Source organism: Perca fluviatilis, chromosome 17, assembly GCF_010015445.1.
Source record: "Perca fluviatilis chromosome 17, GENO_Pfluv_1.0, whole genome shotgun sequence".
In the NCBI taxonomy this organism is placed as follows: Eukaryota; Metazoa; Chordata; class Actinopteri; order Perciformes; family Percidae; genus Perca; species Perca fluviatilis.
Genome location: NC_053128.1, coordinates 29,014,881 through 29,036,381, shown reverse-complemented (window position 1 = coordinate 29,036,381; position 21,501 = coordinate 29,014,881). Strand labels below are relative to the sequence as shown.

General features: G+C 40.8%; 2 protein-coding genes across 4 annotated transcripts in view; one reads left to right on the top strand and one right to left on the bottom strand.

The window, feature by feature from the left end:
* The first annotated feature begins 1,672 nt into the window (after positions 1–1,672).
* Positions 1,673–10,895, top strand: bcl7a (BAF chromatin remodeling complex subunit BCL7A). The gene is made up of 6 exons (XM_039780608.1): positions 1,673–1,851; positions 4,135–4,216; positions 4,849–4,945; positions 5,680–5,829; positions 9,925–10,028; positions 10,665–10,895. Exons 1-6 carry the CDS (start codon positions 1,760–1,762, stop codon positions 10,737–10,739), a joined length of 600 nt encoding a protein of 199 aa, XP_039636542.1. The 5' UTR covers positions 1,673–1,759; the 3' UTR covers positions 10,740–10,895.
* A 6,715-nt stretch (positions 10,896–17,610) lies between these two features.
* Positions 17,611–21,501, bottom strand: part of clip1b (CAP-GLY domain containing linker protein 1b) — a 37,295-nt gene continuing 33,404 nt past the window's right edge. For all 3 annotated transcript variants that reach the window (XM_039778974.1, XM_039778973.1, XM_039778975.1), the window contains 5 exons: positions 20,837–20,927; positions 20,572–20,737; positions 20,431–20,483; positions 20,222–20,334; positions 17,611–17,927 (listed from right to left, as the gene is read on the bottom strand). In XM_039778974.1, coding sequence (XP_039634908.1) covers positions 17,693–17,927; positions 20,222–20,334; positions 20,431–20,483; positions 20,572–20,737; positions 20,837–20,927 — 658 coding nt within the window. In that variant the 3' untranslated portion in view covers positions 17,611–17,692. The remainder of the gene's footprint in view (positions 17,928–20,221; positions 20,335–20,430; positions 20,484–20,571; positions 20,738–20,836; positions 20,928–21,501) is intronic.

Genomic DNA, 21,501 nt, shown 5'->3' with positions numbered 1-21,501 from the left:
GATTGGCAGTCGATAGAAAGGCCAGGGGTCACCGAAAATGTTAGGATTCATCCTCTGAGAGTCTTGAATATTTAAACGAATGTTTATATGTAGTTATACTAACGGTAATCATACCAACATTTTAAGAGAGGCAGAAACCTTTTTATTTGTTTATAAAACTATGTTTGTATTACATGTTTCCAGCAGTGGAATGTAACCAAGTACATTTACTCATGAACTGTATTTAAGTACATTTAAAGGTACTTGTACTTAACTGGAGTCATGCCACTTTCTACTTCTACTCCGCTACATTTCAGAGAGAAATATTGTACTTTTTACTCCACTACATTCATCTGTTACAGCTTGCGTTACTTTACAAATTCAGATTTGCACACAAAACACATGTAGTTTATAAAACATGATGTTCGATTATAAATTAAACTACCCAAAAATATATCGACTTTCAAGTCCAGCTGAAATGATTAAACACTTGATTGACACAACTGTTTACATCGTTTCCACTTTCTTAAATGTGAGGATTTCACTGCATTGAGTACTTTTACTTCCTGATGATACTTACATACTTTTACTTAAGTAGTATTTTCAATGCAGGACTTTCACTTGTTACAGAGTATTTTTACAGTGTGGTATTTGTACTTTTACTGAAGTAAAGGATCTGAATACTTCTTCCACTACTGCATGTTTCCCATCCTGTAATTCATTTAGCAAATTCTACAATTCTTCTTGTGATCTTCTTCAAGGGTATACGGGGAAATACTGCACACTTTTACTCCGCTACATTTAGTTAGGCCTACTACTTTTCAGAACTACTTTAAGATTTCTTCATACAAAATATAAAATATGATATATTGTTATGAATTAAACTCCAGAACAATCATCGGTACCTGAAAAGCTTTTTAATATTGTTATAATTTGTAATTTCAAGGTTTCATTTTGGACTCTGGGCCATTTTTCTCTATTTTTTCAGACCAAACGATCAATCGATTAATGGAGACAATAATCAGCGGATTAATCCAGAATAAAAATAATCACTAGTTAATAGTTAAAAATGAGCTCCAGCTCAACCAACTCCAACAGTAAAGTCCTGTTCTTACATGAATGCATGAGGAATAATAATCTAATGATATAATATACAATAGAACAGTCACTACAGCGCCAATACTACTCTAAACCTATTATACTTATACATACATTTACATAAATTACATTTACAATGAAGGACTTTTTACAATGTGGTATGCCTAGGAGTACTTTTACTTAAGTAAAAGATCTGAGTACTTCCTCCACCACTGCAGGACTTTTACTTCTTACAGTATTTAGATCTGAGTACTTCCTCCGCCACTTCTCTACATCCCTGATGAACGCTTCAGCTGACAGATCCCCAAGTTTAAAGCCAAACTTCTGGTAGTTTTTAGTTCTTTTAGTTGGCCGCAGCCTCTTTGTTCTCCCGCACACACACACACACACACACACACACACACACACACACACACACACACACACACACACACACACACACACACACACACACACACACACACACACACACACACACACAGCAGGGAGATCAGATCTGTCTTCATAGTGCAGCTGCAGCCAGCACCCCCCTTCCCCTCCCTCTCTCTCTCTCTCTCCCTCTCTCTCTCTTTCTCTCTGCTCTATCAGCCCGCGCAGGCGCAGTAGCTTCTCTGTGCGCTCTACTGTTTGCATTGTGTCTGAACTGCCGGCGAGCTTTAAAAATATTATACCCACCGCGGCAATGTCGGGCAGGTCAGTCCGAGCTGAGACCCGGAGCAGGGCGAAAGATGACATCAAAAGGGTTATGGCCGCTATTGAGAAAGTACGAAAATGGTAAGAGGGAAAAGGAAGAGAAAAAAAAGAAGCGTGCTTCGTTATCTAACACGAGAAAGGCTTCGGCTTGTTGGGGGAGGAGAGGGAAGGAGACGGAGTGAGTGATGAAATTGAAAGAAAAGGCATGATTTTTGAACGGGGATTCACGGCAGATGTACTTGCAGCTCAGGTGCACCGGGGCGCACTAGTGCCGTGCACCGCGTCAGCCCGTCCGTCCCCGTCGTCTGGCTGCTTTTATATCAGACATACAACATGTTCTCGTTTTCTCTTCACGGCAAAACCCAGAAGCCATTTCGATGCAGTCACATGAAGCCATTGCTGTTTGAGCTTGACGCTCCGGTTTGTGGTGTTTTTCGGACCGAAAACCTCCGATAACTGTTGACTTGGAAACAATTTGACGACGGCGCTCTTGAGTCGGAGTAGTTTAGTCCGTCTGGAGTTTTAAATTAAGCGCTTTGAGTCACCCTTTGGGTCTGGTAGAGAAGGAGGCACGGTGGGGGTTGGGAGAGGGAAGTAGGCTAACAGCAGTGCATGGCTGAACACGTAGTGGCTCAGTCCAAACGTTTACACAAGGACACTTTTATACACACATAACTGTTCAAATATACATGCATTTATGTCGGGGGTGTATTGTTTTTGTGTCATTTAGATGTGTAACCCCGCCCGGTGGCAGAATTTATGTGGTGTGTGTGTGTGGGTTTTATTTTTATTTTTTTTAAGGTAGTTTAATCAAACGTCCCCAGGTCGAAGTAGTAGAAGTTGGTGGTTTAAAAATAACGTTAATTTAACGGGTTTCTTTTTATCTTTTTTTTTTAAATTATTATTATTAAAAAGAAAACTCATTGTGATACTGAATATTAAACTACAAATATATAAAAAAAATTAAAATTAATTTTAATTATTTATTTCGGGTGTTTTTGTTTTCTGTTGCTGTAACAGAAAGTTACTGCATGTTACACGGACTTGTACATTGTTACTCAAGTACTGTCAGTTTTAAAATAATTTTACTTTTCTTGAGTATTTCCGTTTCATACTACTTTATACTTAAACTTCACTTTTCAGAGCAAAATGTTGTGATCTTTACTCTACTACATTTAACAGCTGTAACGTTAGTTTCTTTCCAGATTACACAAATACATCGGAAATATAAATATTTAATGAATAACGTTATATATGAAATATAGAAGTGTTTTTTGCCATATCCCAACCGACTAAATGATACTTTCGCACTGATATAGCAGTGATACAATATTATATTCAATAGTAACACAGATTTATGAATACTTTGATACTTAAAATACATTTAGATAATATTTAACTTTAACTTAAGTAACGGAATACTTCCTCCACCACTGCTTTGAGATGAAACAATTAGTCTTACCTTTCCTAAATTTGATTGACCAAACAATTGATCAATCAATTGAGCAGTAAGTTGATTCATTGATTATTAGATCAACATATAAAAAAAATAATCGGCAACTATGTGATAGTGAAGCAAAAATACCAGGACAAAATAAGACAAACATGTTCAATTAAGCTTTGGGAAATTGTGACTGACATTTCTTTACTAATTTCTAACATGTAATTTATACATAATAGGGCTGCAGCTAACAATTATTTTCATAATCATGTAATGGCCCTATGATCTACTCAATTACTCAATTTGGTTTATAACATGTCAGGAAACATTCCTAAAGCCCAAGATGAGGTCTTTAAAAGCATTGGCTCTGCTGCAGTGTGATTGTATTGAGAGACATAACGAGCCTTTGGGATTCAGTAGTGATTTTAGATTTTTTTTACTATTATTGACCTCATATGTTCCCTGCTGTGTTAATCACAATATTTCCATTCACAGACAGATATTAAGTCATTTATTTAGCAGAAATGCCATTTTCTTAGCTGCTCCAGCCTCTAAAATAAGGATAATTTGCAGTTCTTCTGTTTATAAAAAAAGAAAAAAAAAAAGAAATCTTTTAATATCTTTGGGCTGTTTGTCGGGGGATAAAAACAGATCATTTAACGCTGTAATAATTGGCGGTGGGAAATTGAGATGGCCATTTTTAACTATTGTCTGACATTCTTAAGACTAAATGGTAAATTGGTTGCAGTACCTTTTTTTTAAACTTGTATCACTTTAATAGCCTTGTTGTTTTTTTGTAGTATTTAGACAGCCTAATTTATAGAATTACTACAGTTGTTTGTGCCAGGGAGCTGCTTCACAGTGTCTGCGCTGTTTGGGGACTCTGAGCCGCTGAGTCAGCTTGTTTTTTCTCTCCTTCACAGGGAGAAGAAATGGGTGACGGTTGGAGACACGTCCCTTCGCATCTACAAGTGGGTGCCGGTGACGGAGCCCAAATCGGACGACGTGAGTTCAGCCTCTTTAAGTGACGTTAAATGTTAACAGTAAACCCCCAAAAACACACCATGTAACCTAATGGTTTTTTAACAGGTGCTTTATATAGAGCTGGGCAATATATCGATATTATATCGATATTGTGATATGAGACTAGATATCGTCTTAGATTTTGGATATCGTGATATGACATAAGTGTCTTTTCCTGGTTTTAAAGGCTGCGTTACAGTAACGTGATTTACTTTTCTGAACTTACCAGACTGTTGTAACTGTTCTATTATTCACTTTTACCCACTTAGTCATTATATCCACATTACTGATGATTATTCATCAAAAATCTCATTGTGTAAATATTTTGTGAAAGCACCAAGTCAACACTACAATATCATTGTGGTATCGATATCGAGGTATTTGGTCAAAAATATCGTGATATTTGATTTTCTCCATATCGCCCAGCTCTAGCTTTATATGAAATGCTGAAGACAAAAAGAAACGCTTTGGCCTTTAATTTCAAGGCCAAACTATTCTTTTTTTTCCCCCCCCATGACACTTTCTACACGCCACCGTTTTTGATTTTGTCGGTTCGTACATCCCAGTATTACATGTTAAATGTTTGAACGTTGTACTTTTTCCTCTCATTGTAGAAGAACAAAAATAAGAAGAAGGGTAAAGATGAGAAATACGGCTCCGAGTTGACGACTCCAGAGAACAGCTCCTCTCCAGGGATGATGGACATGCATGGTGCGTACCGAGAGCCTTAAAGGACACGGCTGGCGATATTCTGTATATTTCTTATTGTCAAATCAACTCTTTCGGACCTCTCTACTCTTTCTGAGACTCTCCGTCACAAGCCCATTGGTTCCTACTGAAGACATACATCTTTAAAAACACAAATTTATAGTTATGTGTATATTTTAAGGCTCAGTTATTGCTGATTTCAGTCATTAGTTTCTATCAAAGTAATAGTAAATAGGCATCTGGCTGTGAAACACACACACGCTCACACACTCACACATACACACTCACACGCTCACACTCACTACTTGTTATAAGATACATTCACTGTTGGTTTTGGTCTTTTCGTGGGATTTGTTGACAGTGAAGGTATAGAATAACACCAGACTAGTGTTTTAGACCATCTACAGGGAGAGGAATCATTCAGGGACTCCTTTTTTCTAAATGCAGCCACATCCTTTATTTAGAAATACCGTAAGATGTTGCCCTTAAAAGTTTTAAATTTGGCTTTCTGAAACCTGCAGAGACCCTGTTAACAGGGTCTGTACATTTTGAGGAATCTGTACCCAGACGTGAGGGTTTTTTATGCATCTTCTATGAAAAAAAACCGCACTAATGTCCCACAAAGTCATGTAATACAAAACGATTAAAAAAAGGGGTTTGTTTTGTGTATGAGATCAATGTTCGACGATCCCACAATGACAAAAACCAGCTAAACTCAGTCTCTCCTTCTTCTCTAGACGACAACAGCAACCAGAGCTCCATCGCGGACTCGTCCCCGGTGAAACAGGAAAACAGTTGTAGCACCAGCCCGGCCCCAGAGCCCGCCGCCACGTCTCACCGCGAGAGCAGCGAGGCCAAGACCGACCAGAGCCCGGACAGCAAGAGGGGTCAGACACACACACACACACACACACACACACACACACACACACACACACACACACACACACACACACACACACACACACACACACACACACACACACACACACCTAGCATCACCAAAGATCTCCTCCCTGTCATTCTCTCCAACTCAGCCTGGTGGTGGTGTAGCAGTACGGCTGAACAGATGGAGCCATTTCCTGTTTTAGTTTTTCCCGCCCTAATCTTGTGTCTGTCTTGTAACGTCAGGACCACTGACATCACACACAGAGAAGGGGGGGGGGGACTACTTCCTCATAGTTAAATACAACTTCAACAGCTTCTCCGTCTTCCCCCAAAAGCCCCTTTCAGACGTGGAGCTCTTTATATTAATCTGTCCCACGTCTGGAGAGGCAGCAGTCTTACTAGCTTGGAATCGACTAACATTTCCGTAACATTTTTAACGTGGCACGAGTCCGAACCGAAGCCTGTCAAATTAACGTAAAGGCTCAATTATCGTCTCTTGTGCACCAAAATAGTAAAAACAGTATAAAAAAATAAATCATGAAACAAGTTTTTAAGGTAGATTGTCAATTCTCAGATTGTTTTAAGTACTAATTGCTTCAGGATCTAATTTGAAATTGTATTTGTATCCAGTTTGATCTTTTGATTAGTTTCTTTCTTACGGCCGAATTAAGCTTCTGCGATAAATCGGACGCCGTGGGTACGTCTGTACGTAGGTAGGCCTACGTGGCTTGGTAGTTTTGCATATGCCCCCGACTCATTTCCTCATTCTTTTTCTCCATAAACAACATGAAACCTTTCTGAAGTATTTTAGGTCCTTTTACTTTTCCTTATGTATATTAATGATCTTCCTTATGTGTTTCATTTTTCTAGCTCTCTGCTATATGCTGATGACACTGTTATTTTTTTTTCTGGCTCAAATATTGATACAATTAATCACAAACTTAACACAGATCTCCAGCATTTACATAACTGGTTGCAAGAGAATCGTTTAACACTTAATACCAAGAAAACAGAATGCATGTACTTCCATTCATCTAGGAGACATTTATCCATATCCAATCCCATCATGTTCTCTAATCAAAAACTTTCAGTTGTATCCACTTATAATGGTGCGTTTTTTTTGTCCACCGAAGTCGTTTTACGAGTCGTTTTCCGGAGTTACGACCCGGAAGTTGCAAAAAGAACGCGCCCGAGGTCGTATTTACGACTCGTCAAGTCGTCTGAACTCAGAGGACCCCGAGCTCACTTTCAAAGATGGCTACGTCGTGCATCACACGTAGTAAACATTGTGGTTTTCTACAATTTTAAGCACTTTTGTCGTTGTTGTAACCAAATGAAGTCGTACACATAGCGCTGTATACTGCTACCTATAGACATGTCTCTACAGTCTTATTAGGAGTTAAACATAGCGCTGTATACTGCTACCTATAGGCATGTCTCTACAGTCTTATTAGGAGTTAAACATAGCGCTGTATACTGCTACCTATAGGCATGTCTCTACAGTCTTATTAGGAGTTAAACATAGCGCTGTATACTGCTACCTATAGGCATGTCTCTACAGTCTTATTAGGAGTTAAACATAGCGCTGTATACTGCTACCTATAGGCATGTCTCTACAGTCTTATTAGGAGTTAAACATAGCGCTGTATACTGCTACCTATAGGCATGTCACTACAGTCTTATTAGGAGTTAAACATAGCGCTGTATACTGCTACCTATAGGCATGTCTCTACAGTCTTATTAGGAGTTAAACATAGCGCTGTATACTGCTACCTATAGGCATGTCTCTACAGTCTTATTAGGAGTTAAATACCGCCTGATTAGTTATTTTGTAGCTTGTGTAGCTGAAATTGGCTAGAGATGCTCGGTTGCTATATGACAACAATGGCTTTAAGCCGAGTCTTGAGCAGAAAGCAGAGCAGTAGCCTAACATTAATGTTAATCAAAACGTAATTTTCATGTATCAAACTGTGAAATATATGTGTGTAATATGTCAATAACTGGGTGAATAGAATCCTAAATGTTACTAAACATGTTACAAAAATCCATCTTTTCTCCGACTCGTAGTATTGTGTGACAAAAAGAACGCAACGACCCCGCTGGTTATTCGTTTTTCGACACGGATGTGACGTCACGCTCGAGCTACTAGTCGCGATTACAAGACAAAAAGAACGCACCATAAGTATCTTGGAGTCTCTCTTGACTCACATCTCACATGTCCAAACCCTAACCAGAAAGTTAAACCAAAAGTTATTTGTTTATAGTAAAATTAGACCATATTTGCTGCTCTCTGTCTCAAAGACTTATCTTCATGCCATCATTATGTCCACTTTGTCGTATTGTTTACCTTCTTGGTCACTTACAACAAATGAGATTCTTGAACCAGTAATAAGACTCTATAACAAAGCCTATAAGCTACATGTTAGGCTTCCTGGATGGACTCACCACTGTACTGCACTATCTCTGTGTAATGCCTTGACATTTGAGAATTATAAATTAAGCCATGGGATAAAACTGTATTATCAAATTTTAAATGGTCACACTGCAGCTGCTCGGTCTACGTTGGTTCCAAAACCCAGTTCAAGGTCCGAGCACATTACGAGATCTGCTACAAGTGGACTTTTGCCTCTACCGGCTTTTAGAAACTGTTATGGACAGAGATCTTTTTTCTATGTGCTCACTAAAGCCTGGAATGACATTCCACAGCACATTAGAACTTTAACATCAATAAGACTATTTAAATTAACATTTGCTCGCTATCTAATGGTTCTGTCTAGGAGTTTTTGTTGTGTATGTGGTGTGTATGTTCGGCAGAGCAGGAACCTGCTGAAAATCAGTTTTACACTGAGTCAGGCCCGATTGTCTTTAATCTTTTCCTGTTTAATAAATAAATAAAAATGAAAAGAAAAAAAAAAAAATCAAGGAGAATCAAAAACTGGCTACAGATTTCTGACCATGGTCAGAAAGCACAGGGGAGACACTTGACACTAATCAGTCACTCCCTCACTCACTCTACCACACGCTCCCCACGCACACACACACTGGCCCATGATATTAAAGAGATCGACACACACACACCAACGCACAATTATAAACATCAGGCCACTTACGTAGGCTTCGGTGAAAGCTCTGCGTGGAGCCTCCCGCAGAACCATAAATCACTCTTTAGTTAGTTTCTTCATTGGTTAAGTGTGGTCCTTCGGGTCCCGGTGACCCGAAGGACAAAACAAAGGTTAATGCAGCACCTTGGTGCTCGTTGGTACAGCGTTTTGGTCAGCTTAAACGGTGTTTAAATGTGCTAGGAAACAAACTTTACTTACTTACTTTACAAGAGACAGGGTTTAGAGAGCAATTCTCAACAAAATAAACGGAAGTACATCATCCTTGTGTGGTCCTTCGGGACACGGTGACCCAAAGGACCACACAAGGGTTGAGCGTAATTTACGGTTCTGCGGAGGCTCCATGCAGCACTTTCGCCGTAGCCTTCGTGTGTGTGTGTGTGTGTGTGTGTGTGTGTGTGTGTGTGTGTGTGTGTGTGTGTGTGTGTGTGTGTGTGTGTGTGTGTGTGTGTGTGTGTGTGTGTGTGTGTGTGTTAAAGCGAGGAAGAAAGTGAGTGAGAGAGAGACGGTGATTATATTCGGAGCGAGTAGCGACTCTAGAGTCCTAGTGAGAGAACCAAAGTGTTTTCTGACCGAGGTGGGAGATCTGGAGCAGGAGAAGTTAACCCTCTCCTTGATCTCACGTTGTTTATGGAGAAGGAGAACCAGGAAATGAGTCTGGGGTGGGGGGGGGGGATGCAACGCTACCAAGCCACGGCCGAACGACACGTAGTTACAGACCAGAGAGGTTCACATGGTAGATTTTACATAGAAGCACAAATCACGCTTTACACTGAAGTCTCAGCTGGGTGAAATAACTGCAGTTCCTTCCCACCGCCACACTGTGTCATTAAAGGGTCAGAAAACAAAAGTCTGTCTCTGTCGGCAGCGACGGCACAGCGTCTGTCGTGGTCGCTGTTCAGTCCTCCTCTGTGTTTACCGCCAGGTGAAGAAATGTGCTCCTGTTCTGATTTGTTGACGTGTTGTTATCCTCAGGTAAGACCACACCTTCGTCAGAGACCTCGGAGAGAGGACAAAGTGCCAAGAGAGACAGCCTGTCCTCAGGGGACAAGGACTCCACAGACAGCAAAGCCACTCAGGTACGACCGCGCCTTGAACGAGACCCACGACCGATTTTAGTTTGGTCGTCCAAGTTGTGAATATTTAAACGATAACGATCAGTTCAGCCAGTTTACAAGGGGGTAAAACCCACACACTTTCTAACTTATCTGTAATGGGCTCTAGCCATGCAGGTACTCTGTTTTTATGTGTCCATGTTGTGACATATGAATACTTTGTTTTCTTTGAACCCCCCAGTTAGCGTCCACAAAGAGTTTGTAACTTTAAATGTTATTAAAAGGTCTTCGTTTGGTTCAGAAAAAAATTTAGAATTAAAATCACGCAGTATCAGTGGAACAAGAAATGGCAACAAACTCAAACAGTGAAATACAAGCCCAAAAAACTAAATGACATCACGTCGTCAATTTTAAAAAAAAACGGCATACGTTGAATGATATCACAGTTAAATGTGTATTCAATTGGATTTTATGTGGGCTTAAAAGGTGTTTTTAAATTGAACTTGATGAACTCAGCAGATAGTTTGTCTTGAATATCTCGATGTCCTTGTTGATTTTAAAAGTTTAAAAGCTTGAACGTACCGCGGACTCGTTTTCCACATAAATAAAGTGCATATGATTTGTAAAAACTGTTTCCCATGTGTTCATTTTTCCTTGCAGGACCTAGAGGAGGAGGCCCCGCCCAGCAAGAAAAGCAAATCGGAGTCCTCGTCTCAGGACTTTGAAGAGAGTTAAATGTTTGGTGCTGAGTCATCCCTCCCTCCCTCCCTCCCTCCCTCCCTCCCTCCATTAACTCTAGATAATGTAGGGCTAATGGATGCACCGGCTCTCCTCTCACTACCCCACCTCCCCTTCTCAATACCAAAGGGAGAATGGACGTCCATCTTCTCCCCCCCAGTTTGCCACCTTTGCCCAAACACTCCTCTGCCACAGAGGGAGAATGGATATTACCTCTATTCACTGGTCCCCTCCGTGCTTCCTTCCAGTTCTTACACTTTTTTTCACGAATGCCAAGAGATGCTCTGAACCCGGGCTGCAATCCCCCTCCGTGACCAGGGGGCGGCGCTGTCCGCCGAGCCCCACCACCACCACCACCGCCAGGCGACAAACACTGACCTGCATCTGTGACTAAAAAGAGTTAACACTGGGGATCTGACATTAGGATGAGGTTGATCACCGGGCGCTGCTCTGAGACCGTTTTACTGCTAACGGTTTAGCTCAAAAGAGGCTAACCTGGTCTCGGACCAGCGGCCGCGGGGAGGGGGGGACCTCCACCCTAAGACCACGTCACTTCAATCCTCCCGATCCGCCTCCTGTTAGACTAATGTTCTATATTTGTTTAGGAAACGTTTAGGGTTTTTTTCTCAGGAGGGTCAATGCACTGTTATGGTATGTCACAATCGATCACAGATAGATTTGCTGCTGTAGTGAAGTCTTTTTTCTCTATCCATGAAAAGTTCTCCATTCACATGTTGTCGTTTTTTTTTTAAAGTGAGTTAGTTTGTGGTTTTGTAGACTAAGAAGAAGATGGTACTGGTCAAGATGAACTCTTGGATAAGTAGTGAAGACGGGGGCGTAGCTAGCGTAGATCATGAAGGTGTGCCTTGAGTTGCCACGATTAAATACACGTTTTTAGGTCAAGCCGGTTTTGGATTACAATTTTGGTGCCATGTTATTGTTTTTTTTTTTTTTTTGTATGCCTTATAATCATCACTAATTAGTCTTTTTCCAATATGTATATTCAACTACAACACTTGTTTTTATTCGAAGGAATTGTTTGACATTTTGGGAACTATTTACTCTCTTACCGAGAGTTAGCTGAGCGGATGGATCTCGTGTCTGTACGTTGAATATTTAAGCTGGAGCCAGGAGACGGTTAGCTTCTTTTAGCATAGCATAACGACTGGAAACAACCCCCATAAAACGGCTACTAATTGTTTTTAGACTTGTTTGTATACGGATTAGATTTAATGTTGTTCAGGTTTTGGTAAGGGGATTTAGCTCACTTATTAACATGTTGCTTAATTTAAAAAAAAAAGTGAAATATTTCGGCTTTTTACGGTGGTTATGTGCTGGATTTTTTTTCTCAGACCGGAGCAACATTAAATAAGATCTATAACGTGCTAATTAGTGAGAACCAGGTTAGCCATTTCCTGCTGTTTCCCGGCTTGATGCTAAGCTAAGCTAACCATCACCTGGCTGTAGCTTCAGATTTTCTGTACTGACATGAAAACGGTATCAAGTTTTGGGTTATTTACCCCAAAATGTGGAACTCTTCCCTTTTTTAACAAACATTTGTCTACTGGAATTTGAACACTACCCAGAAGAACTTTCAGTTTTATCTTCTGAACATTTTAACATTTGCAATCCTCATAATTCAGAGTTCCCGGTCGCTGGTCTGTGTCGACTTCAGGGGGCGTATCCCCCCCCCCCCTCCCTCCCACTCCCCCTAAAGTAGGAACGGACCAGTTACAGGGAACTGGTTTTCCCGTCTGGTCCGCCATCATGACTTGTATTTAATCACTTCTCATCTCTGTGTGTCACTACTTATCTTTGGCAGAGGGGTCCAGTCTTTTAGCTGAAGCATTGGTTCTAATCCTCCTTCAAGGTGCTGTCTTTTGGCTAAATCTATACACGTGTGGCATCAAGCTCTCGGTTTTTGTGCAGATCTGTGCAATTTACTTGAACTCTATATAGTGCGGATTCAGACCTGTGACCTCTAATGTTCAACCTCACACATGTAAGATTTAGTTTCGTTAATATTTACTCGTGAACATGGATTGGAATCAGTAGAAACTCTGCAAACCAATGACTTCATGACATAACAGGGGCTATAAGAAGTACTTTACGACGCAGAATTACTTGATCAGATTTCAACAAATCAGCATTCACATGGATGGAGAGAAAAGAAATAATAATAATAAAAAAAAAAAAATTTGTCTCAGTTTAGAGGATGGATTAGCATATACCTCATTCCCAGTCCAGCAGCGCTGGAACTTAAAATGCTATTGTATTGACATTAACAGTTATAAACAGCATTATGTACACTCAGTTTAAAAATGGAAGATCTCACTTATGTTGTAGCTTTCACCTGATTGAGCTGATTGCTTATAGTTTGCTCATAACTGTGTTTTGAAAAAAAAAGTGAGATATAAAATCCTGTATGTTTTTTTTTTTTTTTTCTTCTTTCTTTTAGGGACCATTTTGTTTTACTTTAGATCTTGTACAGATGTTTGGTTTGGTTTGACTTATTTATTCCATCAGTAGTGCTTGGTTTTTATCATGTCCAATGGTTTTGTTTTCTTAATAAAATTCACAAAAGTTGTTGGTGTTTGTGTTCAGCGTTTGTATTTAAGGGGGACTGTCAGCCTGCATTACAGGAAATCGTTTAATTTCTTGGACTTCTTGTGGCTTTGAGTCAGTTATCAGGATTATTTCACTAAATCAGGCTACTTTTGGTTTTGTTTTGAGAGAATCGGCCGCCATTGACCTACATTGCGAGTAGTATAAAGGAACGGGGCACTTTCACCCGGGAGAGCCGGGTTCGCGTCCCGCGTGTGCCGATTTTTCAGCCGTTTCAATTTTTTTTAAGCCTTCCCCAATGTTTCTTTCCTAAACCCAACCGTTTATTGTTTTCCTAAGCGTGTTTTTGTCGTTATTTTCCGTGTTTTGGTCACTGTTTTGTTACTAAAGCCTTTCCCTGTGTTCTTTTCCTAAACCCAACCGTTTCTTCTTCTTTTTTTTTAACAGGCTTGTGACGTTCTCGCGATAGTACGTCGCGTTCTCGCGATAACACGCAACGTGGCGAGGTATGTTTACATCCGCTGTATACAGCGTAGATATAGGCCTACACGTCGATAGCTGAAAATGCGTCCAGATAACATGCCATTTGGCTTTAGGAAAGTGGCGCGTTTGTTTACGCAAAGTCATGATGCCACGTTGCTGTATATGTGCACCTGCTCCGCCCACTGAGCCAACCCGGCCACACTAAATCAGAAGTTTCCTCCACTGCTGCTGCTAGAGTGAAAAAAAAAAAAACATGAGCACAAGCTTGTTTTGTTGGTATTTCTATTGGACTGTTGAGGAGTATACAGTACTTAGAAAACAGTGACATTTTACACCACGTCAACAGCTGTAAAATACTTTCGAAACCCACTTCTACATGGTGTCTGAAATAGTTACATATATAAAACATTACACTAATAATTAGACGCATCACTTATAAAGTACACAATGTTTTAAAGTATACAAATGGGCTTTTTTTTCTCTCCTTATACAATGTCAATCTTTATCAACAGGGCAGAAAAATAAAATGTAGTACACGTAAAAGCTATCTTTTGTCTCATGGCACTGTGTACACATTTCTCAGAAGGAAGCCTCTGATTAGTATTTACAAAGACTTGTGTCAATTGTTAGTCACATCATGTATTATATAATACACTGTTACACTGGAAGATTCAATATGATCCAAAATTGTGCTTAAGAACAAGATAAGTCAAATACATGTTGCTTTTCATAGTTAATTTAAAGGAATAGTTTGATAATTTGGCAAATATGCTGTTTGCTTTCTGACAGAAGAGATCTTTTTCTGTGTGTTGGATTTCTTCTTCTGAGGAGACGTGTAAGACAACGTGAATTTCCCCTTTCGGGATAATAAAGTTCACTTTAACTTTTATCTGTCAGTTTAAATGAGTAATCAGCAGATTTAGCATTGCACTCTGGTAAGCTCACTTTTTTATTACTATTTTATTTTCATTTCCAAACTTAAAATTTTTAGCCTCGACCGCCGCTGACTCAAGTGAGGTAACCTTGTTCCTTATGACCTCATAAGGAGAAGATTCCTGATTGGTCCATCTGAGCTTTCATTTTCTCAAAGGCAGAGCAGGATACCCAGGGCTCGGTTTACACCTATCACCATTTCTAGCCACTGGGGGACCATAGGCAGGCTGGGGGAACTCATATTAATGTTAAAAAACCTCAAAGTGACATTTTCATGCCATGGGACGTTTAAACTGAATTGTAAAAACGACAACCGGCTGTTTCCCCGTTAACAGACTTTGTGCTAAGCTAAACTAATCTGCCCTGGTCTCACTTTGCCAGACCTTCCTCCACAGCGCTGCGGAGGAAGGTCTGGCTAGTCCACCCGGCATTCTGGGATGGGAGAAATCCGTACGGAGCCGCGGTGCCTCTGCAAAACAGCCTCTGGAAGGAACTTGTTTTGGTGGAACGTGTGTACGTTCAAAGGTTGTTTTAGTCGTGCAACAGAAACCTCTGATTGGACAGATAGTCTAGCTAGCTGTCTGGATTTATCCTGCAGAGATCTGAGGAGCAGTTAACCATAGTCCTCACAAATCCACCGGAGTTTAAAATGGCAACACAAAGGAAGCCCAAGGCAACGGACATCCGGCCGAAAAGAGGGACATCCGGCAGAATTTCAGGCGGCAACGGAGCAATCCCGGAAGTGGAAGGTTGTGGATATAGACTAAACCTGCCTTAACTAGCTTCATATTTAGCGAACAGACATGAGTGGTATCGACCTTCTCATCTAACTCTCTGCCAGAAAGCGAATAAACATATTTCCCAAAATGTCAGACATTTGCTTTAAAGAGGGCAGTATGAAATGTGACAGCACACCGAATAAACTGCACTGACCTTCATGATAAAATCCCTTTTGTTTAAAGTCTTCAAGTTAAAGCGCTGTTTGTTTCTGCTGAATCTGTAAAGTGGACAGTGCAAAACTAAGTTAGTAGAGGCTTCTATAGCTCCATCTGGTAACGTTTTCATCCTGTAACATGAGGCAGATGCATTTCAAAGCCCGCCTACAGTATACTACAGTAGTCCTAGTACAGACTATACACCTTAAATCAGTGCTAGCTTATGTTCCTGTTGGAAAATCACTGGTTAGTGAAGACCGACAATAAATAACAAAATGCAACAATTTCATCATCAACCACAAACGATCCTCTGTAACTTTCAGTGGCATTATTCCTGTAGAATGATCGATGGAACAGAAATTACACACACATGAGAGAAAACTAAATAAATCTCATCAGGAGGTCCATTTAGTAGCTGCTCTGGAGCTTTTGATCGAGTCGCCACGCTGTCACGCAAATGCAGATGAACCTTTAAATCTCAAATTTTATGCCAACATAGACAAGAAGTCCTTAAAGTGCACAGAAATGTTTAAACTTTAACATCTAAAAGTCCTGGGAACTGCTGCTGATGAAGATATTGTGATTATGACAAAAGCTCCCGCACTATTAAATGGACCTTGTGTAGAAAATGATTTTGTCAAATACTAAAATGTTGTTAAGCCACTTCGTACATAACAGTAATGGCAAGTGCCCACCACAGGACTTTAGCCCTGATTGAACAGTTTTTGGAACTCCAGATGGTTTTTTTAAAGTGCTCATATTATTATTATTATTTTCAGGTTCATAATTGTATTAAGAGGTTATACCGGAAGAGGTTTATATGGTGTAATTTTCAAAAAACACCATCTTTTTGTTGTACTGCACATTGCTGCAGCTCCTCTTTTCACCCTGTGTGTTGAGCTCTCTGTTTTAACTACAGAGAGACATCTCACTTCTGTTACATCTTAGTTGGAGTCGCACATGCTCAGTAGCTAGGTAAGGACTACTAGCCAGTCAGAAGCAGAGTATGAGGGCGTGCTACGCTAGCAGCTAGGCGAGCATTATAACATGTGTTCCAAAGTGACCATGTCTGTCTCTGAAGTAAAGGCTGGACTACAACAGAGCTGTTTGGAGCAGTTGGTGAACAGTGTTTTCTGTTGGAGATGGTAAGTCCCTTTGGGGGGGGACTTTGGGCTTTTTCACTTTGTAAACCTATAACGTGCACAAAAAAGATATATAACACAATAAAGGGAAGGGGAAAAAAGATAATACGAGCACTTTAACACAGAACCATCTGAGAAATCGTTGGAAACTGTTTGGGAAAGGGCAGGCACTTTAAAAAAAAATACCTGGCATGTGATTGGACGAACCATTTGTCTATCAACATCCACAATCGTTTTGAACGAACAGTCGCTGCAGTCACTATTGTGTCTTCAAATCTATGACCATATTTCTTCCTCAAAGTGGCCCTAATATACTCTGTCACATGTTGATAAGCTAGAATAAAGTCTTCTTACTAAATATCACTAAACATTAAAACATTTATAAACGTTTGACATGGCAGTATCACTCTCTGATTGGTGTGCAGTCGTACAGACGTGAGGAATGTGTCGAGAGGTGCTTCATTTCCCTTCAGTTTGAACTGTGCTTCATTAAGTTGCATCATTTCCTGCCAAAAAAAACAAAGAAATAAAGCCGAAAAAACAACACTTTTGCTTATTTTAGAAACAGACGAATGCAAAACACGATAAAAACGACGAGTGCAGAGGACGGATTCCTTTTTGTTATAAACATCGATATTGCACCAAAGCAGCATATTTGGACGAGCATTCAGCATTACAGTTTATCTTTAGAGAGAAGAGCCGCAGAGAGTAAAGGATTTAGATCAGGACAGTGGCTACCAGTGATATGCATAAATACAGTATAAAAATACAATATGGAAAAACCTGAAGGGAGTTCAGTCGGGCTGGATGTGGGAGAGTAAAAGGTGAGTTGTATTTAGGAGAAAAAGGGGAAGGAATCAAAATGCAGGTAAAGAGTTTTTTTTTGGAGCTACTAGAAGGTCTGATCATCGTTGCAGGACTCGGTGGCGTGTCCGAAGGCCTCGCAGATGTCGCAGTAGGGCCTCTCGTCGCCCGGGTTGCCGTGATAGGTGGTGTGAGGTACGGAGTCGGGGCTCTGGGCCTGAGTGGGACAGTCCTCGGTATCGTGGAGGTCAAAGCTGTCGCAGATATCGCAGAAGAGACGCGGAGTCGCCTTCTTTTCCCGCTTTGGCACACCTTCAACAAACCTTTGTGACAGAGACAAGACATATTGTGCCTGATAGATCTTCTTCCTCGGAGCCATAGAGCTCCATTGTTGTTGAACAATCAATGAGCCACACTGTTGCTCTGGCTGACATGTTACTTCATCACAATAAACACACACGCTGTAGTTCATTCTCTGTAGGATTATTAAATCTCACACACAGTGTCCCGCTGCCACAAATACTCACTAGAACCACAAACAAATGCACTTTTTCCTACTGTTTGTTTGATAAAAACTACAGTGAGCAGCTATTTCAGGACATTTTTTAGAGCCTTTCTTAAAAAAGGAAACTATATTCGTGAGCTGCTTTTAAAGGTCCCATGGCATGAAAATTTCACTTTATGAGGTTTTTTAACATTAATATGAGTTCCCCCAGCCTGCCTATGGTCCCCCAGTGGCTAGAAATGGTGACAGGTGTAAACCGAGCCCTGGGTATCCTGCTCTGCCTTTGAGAAAATGAAAGCTCAGATGGACCAATCAGGAATCTTCTCCTTATGAGGTCAAGGCCACACCCCCACCCTCCACCTTGCCCCCTCTCCTCCTCCATAGCTACACACACAGAAATGGAACATCCTAAGGAAAGCTCATTGTGGGACTGGCTCTAGTGGCTGGAATTCTGCACCAAGGCTGAACTTCGGGATAGAGACTTCAGATACAGTATTAGGGGACCACTAAGGTCTATATAAAAGAGACTTCAGATACAGTATTAGGGGACCACTAAGGTCTATATAAAAGAGACTTCAGATACAGTATTAGGGGACCACTAAGGTCTATATAAAAGAGACTTCAGATACAGTATTAGGGGACCACTAAGGTCTATATAAAAGAGACTTCAGATACAGTATTAGGGGACCACTAAGATCTATATAAAAGATACTTCAGATACAGTATTAGGGGACCACTAAGGTCTATATAAAAGATACTTAAGATACAGTATTAGGGGACCACTAAGGTCTATATAAAAGAGACTTCAGATACAGTATTAGGGGACCACTAAGGCCTATATAAAAGAGACTTCAGATACAGTATTAGGGGACCACTAAGGTCTATATAAAAGAGACTTCAGAGACAGTATTAGGGGACCACTAAGGTCTATATAAAAGATACTTCAGATACAGTATTAGGGGACCACTAAGATCTATATAAAAGAGACTTCAGATACAGTATTAGGGGACCACTAAGATCTGTATAAAAGCATCCAAAGAGCACCATGTGATGGGACCTTGAAAATCAGAAGCAATACCAACAACCGCTCAAAAAGCAGTACATTTATTCAATCAAAAGTGTCAGAAGAGTTCCGATGTTTGTTTCAAAGTGTCTTTTTAAGACCAAATGTTTTATACAGATTAAACAAACAACATATAATATGTTAATCATTGAGCTTTACAGGTTGGGAAAAAGCCACGCTAGCTGTTTCCCCATGTTTCCAGTCTTTATGCTTAACTAAGCTAAGGTCTCTAACTAAGCTAATTTTTTTTTTAAAGAAAAAACAAATAAATCGAATTGGGCTGCTCACAGCTTGATTATTTTCATTTTCCAGTAATCTGGCGTGTAGGAGCCACATATTGTATGTTGTTTATGGTCTCATCATTTATATTATTTATTGATTATTATATTGTGGACTTATATTGTAGGTGGTGGCCGTTTTCATCGCGGTTTGAGCGGAAGTGATAACATATTTGTTTGCTTCACCTGTTTTTGGGCTTTGACAGAGGGGGGGTGAGCCAGGGAGCGAACGCTTTCTGTTGACCGCCGCACTAACGCACTTATTTCGACTCACAAAGTAACTTTACATTTGGTAACTGCAGTGGTAGTTGTACAGTCTCTCCAGAAAAACGCGATAGTGCGATCGCATAATCCAATGCATAATCAGCCAAAGTCTGCATATTTATGCGGGGGCTGCATTCTTTTCAAATACGCCGCACTTTCGCCGCATAAATTGCCGATTTCTGCGCAAAATATGCGAGGCTTGCATGATTTCATAATCCCCGCATTTTCATTGCAAAAAAGTCCCATGATATATCTAGCAGCCATTTTCCCCTGTTGCCATGGGAACGTTATGAAGTGACGTAATTACGCGACATGAACATCATCGAAAAGCAGGGTGTTGGGGGGGAATCACTTTTTTTCTCTTTTTCATCAAACCGCAATTTTTGCAAGTTCCCGCAATTTCATCACATAAAATTGCATAAATATCATATAGCATATTCCATCACATTTTTTTAAGAAAACGTGCCGCTATCACTGTGTATTTCTATTATTTTCTATATTTCTTACCCATCTGTCCCGTCGTTGCCGTTAAACTCAGCCAGAGCGAGCTTCTTCAGTTTGATCTTCAGCTCCTCGTTCTTCCGCTGCAGGTCAACGATCACGCTGTTCAGGAAGTTGATCTGATGGAGACGAATCGAGACACAGATCACCTTCATGTGGCCGCAGATAAGAACCGTGAACCGTGAAGTGATTCGATAGAGTCCTGTCAGTCTCACCTGCCCCTCAGCGAACTCCTTCTCTTCCCTCAGCTGCTCCAGAGCTGCATCGCCTGCACGAAAAAAATCAGAAAACAGGTTGACGAAAGGAAACTTGTCCGCGCCACAACAGCGCCAGCGCTCTCATCGCCGTCTCCTCACCTGAGGATAGAGCTTCCCTGTCTTCTCCCTCGGAGGCCTGCGTTCCCATGAGCCTTTGCTCTAGACTGTGAACGCGGCTCTGCAGCTGCGCTTTGTCTCTCTCCAGCGTCTCCACGGCCGACTGCAGCGTCTTGGCCGTGGCGTTTTCTCCTCGCAGCACGGCGATCTGCAGTGACCGATGACAAACGGATGAATCCCTCACACGGCTCAGAAAAACAACAGAATGACGTTTAAAAGAAAAGATTTAAAAGTCATGCGCCAGTACCTCATTCCTCAGAGTTTCCAGTTCCTGGTCTTTGTCGGAGATTAAGGCTCCAGTGGATTTCTGTTCCGTTTCCTGATTAGAAATGGTTTCTCTGTGGAAAAATGGAGAGATTTAGAGAGTAGCAATAGGTTGACTGAGGTCATCTTTATTCAAAAAACAGCTGAGACGTAAACCCAAATGTTAAGCTACCTTTGGACAGAGCCAGGCTAGCTGTTTCCCCCTGTTTCCAGTCTTTATGCTAAGCTACGCTACCTGACTCCTGGCTGTAGCTTCATATTCAGTGTGGTGTCAAACTTCTCATCTAAATGAAGCTTAGCAAAAACCTCCCTTTACTCACTCATCCATTCTCATTTCTCTCCGCATCTCTCTCCACCTTCTACTCTGTGGGTGTTCACTCTAGTAGTCCAACCAGATCTTTTATTTTTTATTTTTTTTAAGATCAATTTTTGGGGCATTTTAGGCCTTTATTTCCTCAGGACAGATGAAGACACGAAAGGGGAGAGAGAAGGGGAATGACCTGCAGCAAAGGGCAGCAGGTCAGAGTCAAACCCGTGGCCGCTGCGTCATGGAGTAAACCTCTATATATGTGCACCTGCTCTACCAACTGAGCTAACCCGGCCACGTCCAACCAGATCTTACTTGATCGATCTTAGCCAATCATCTCC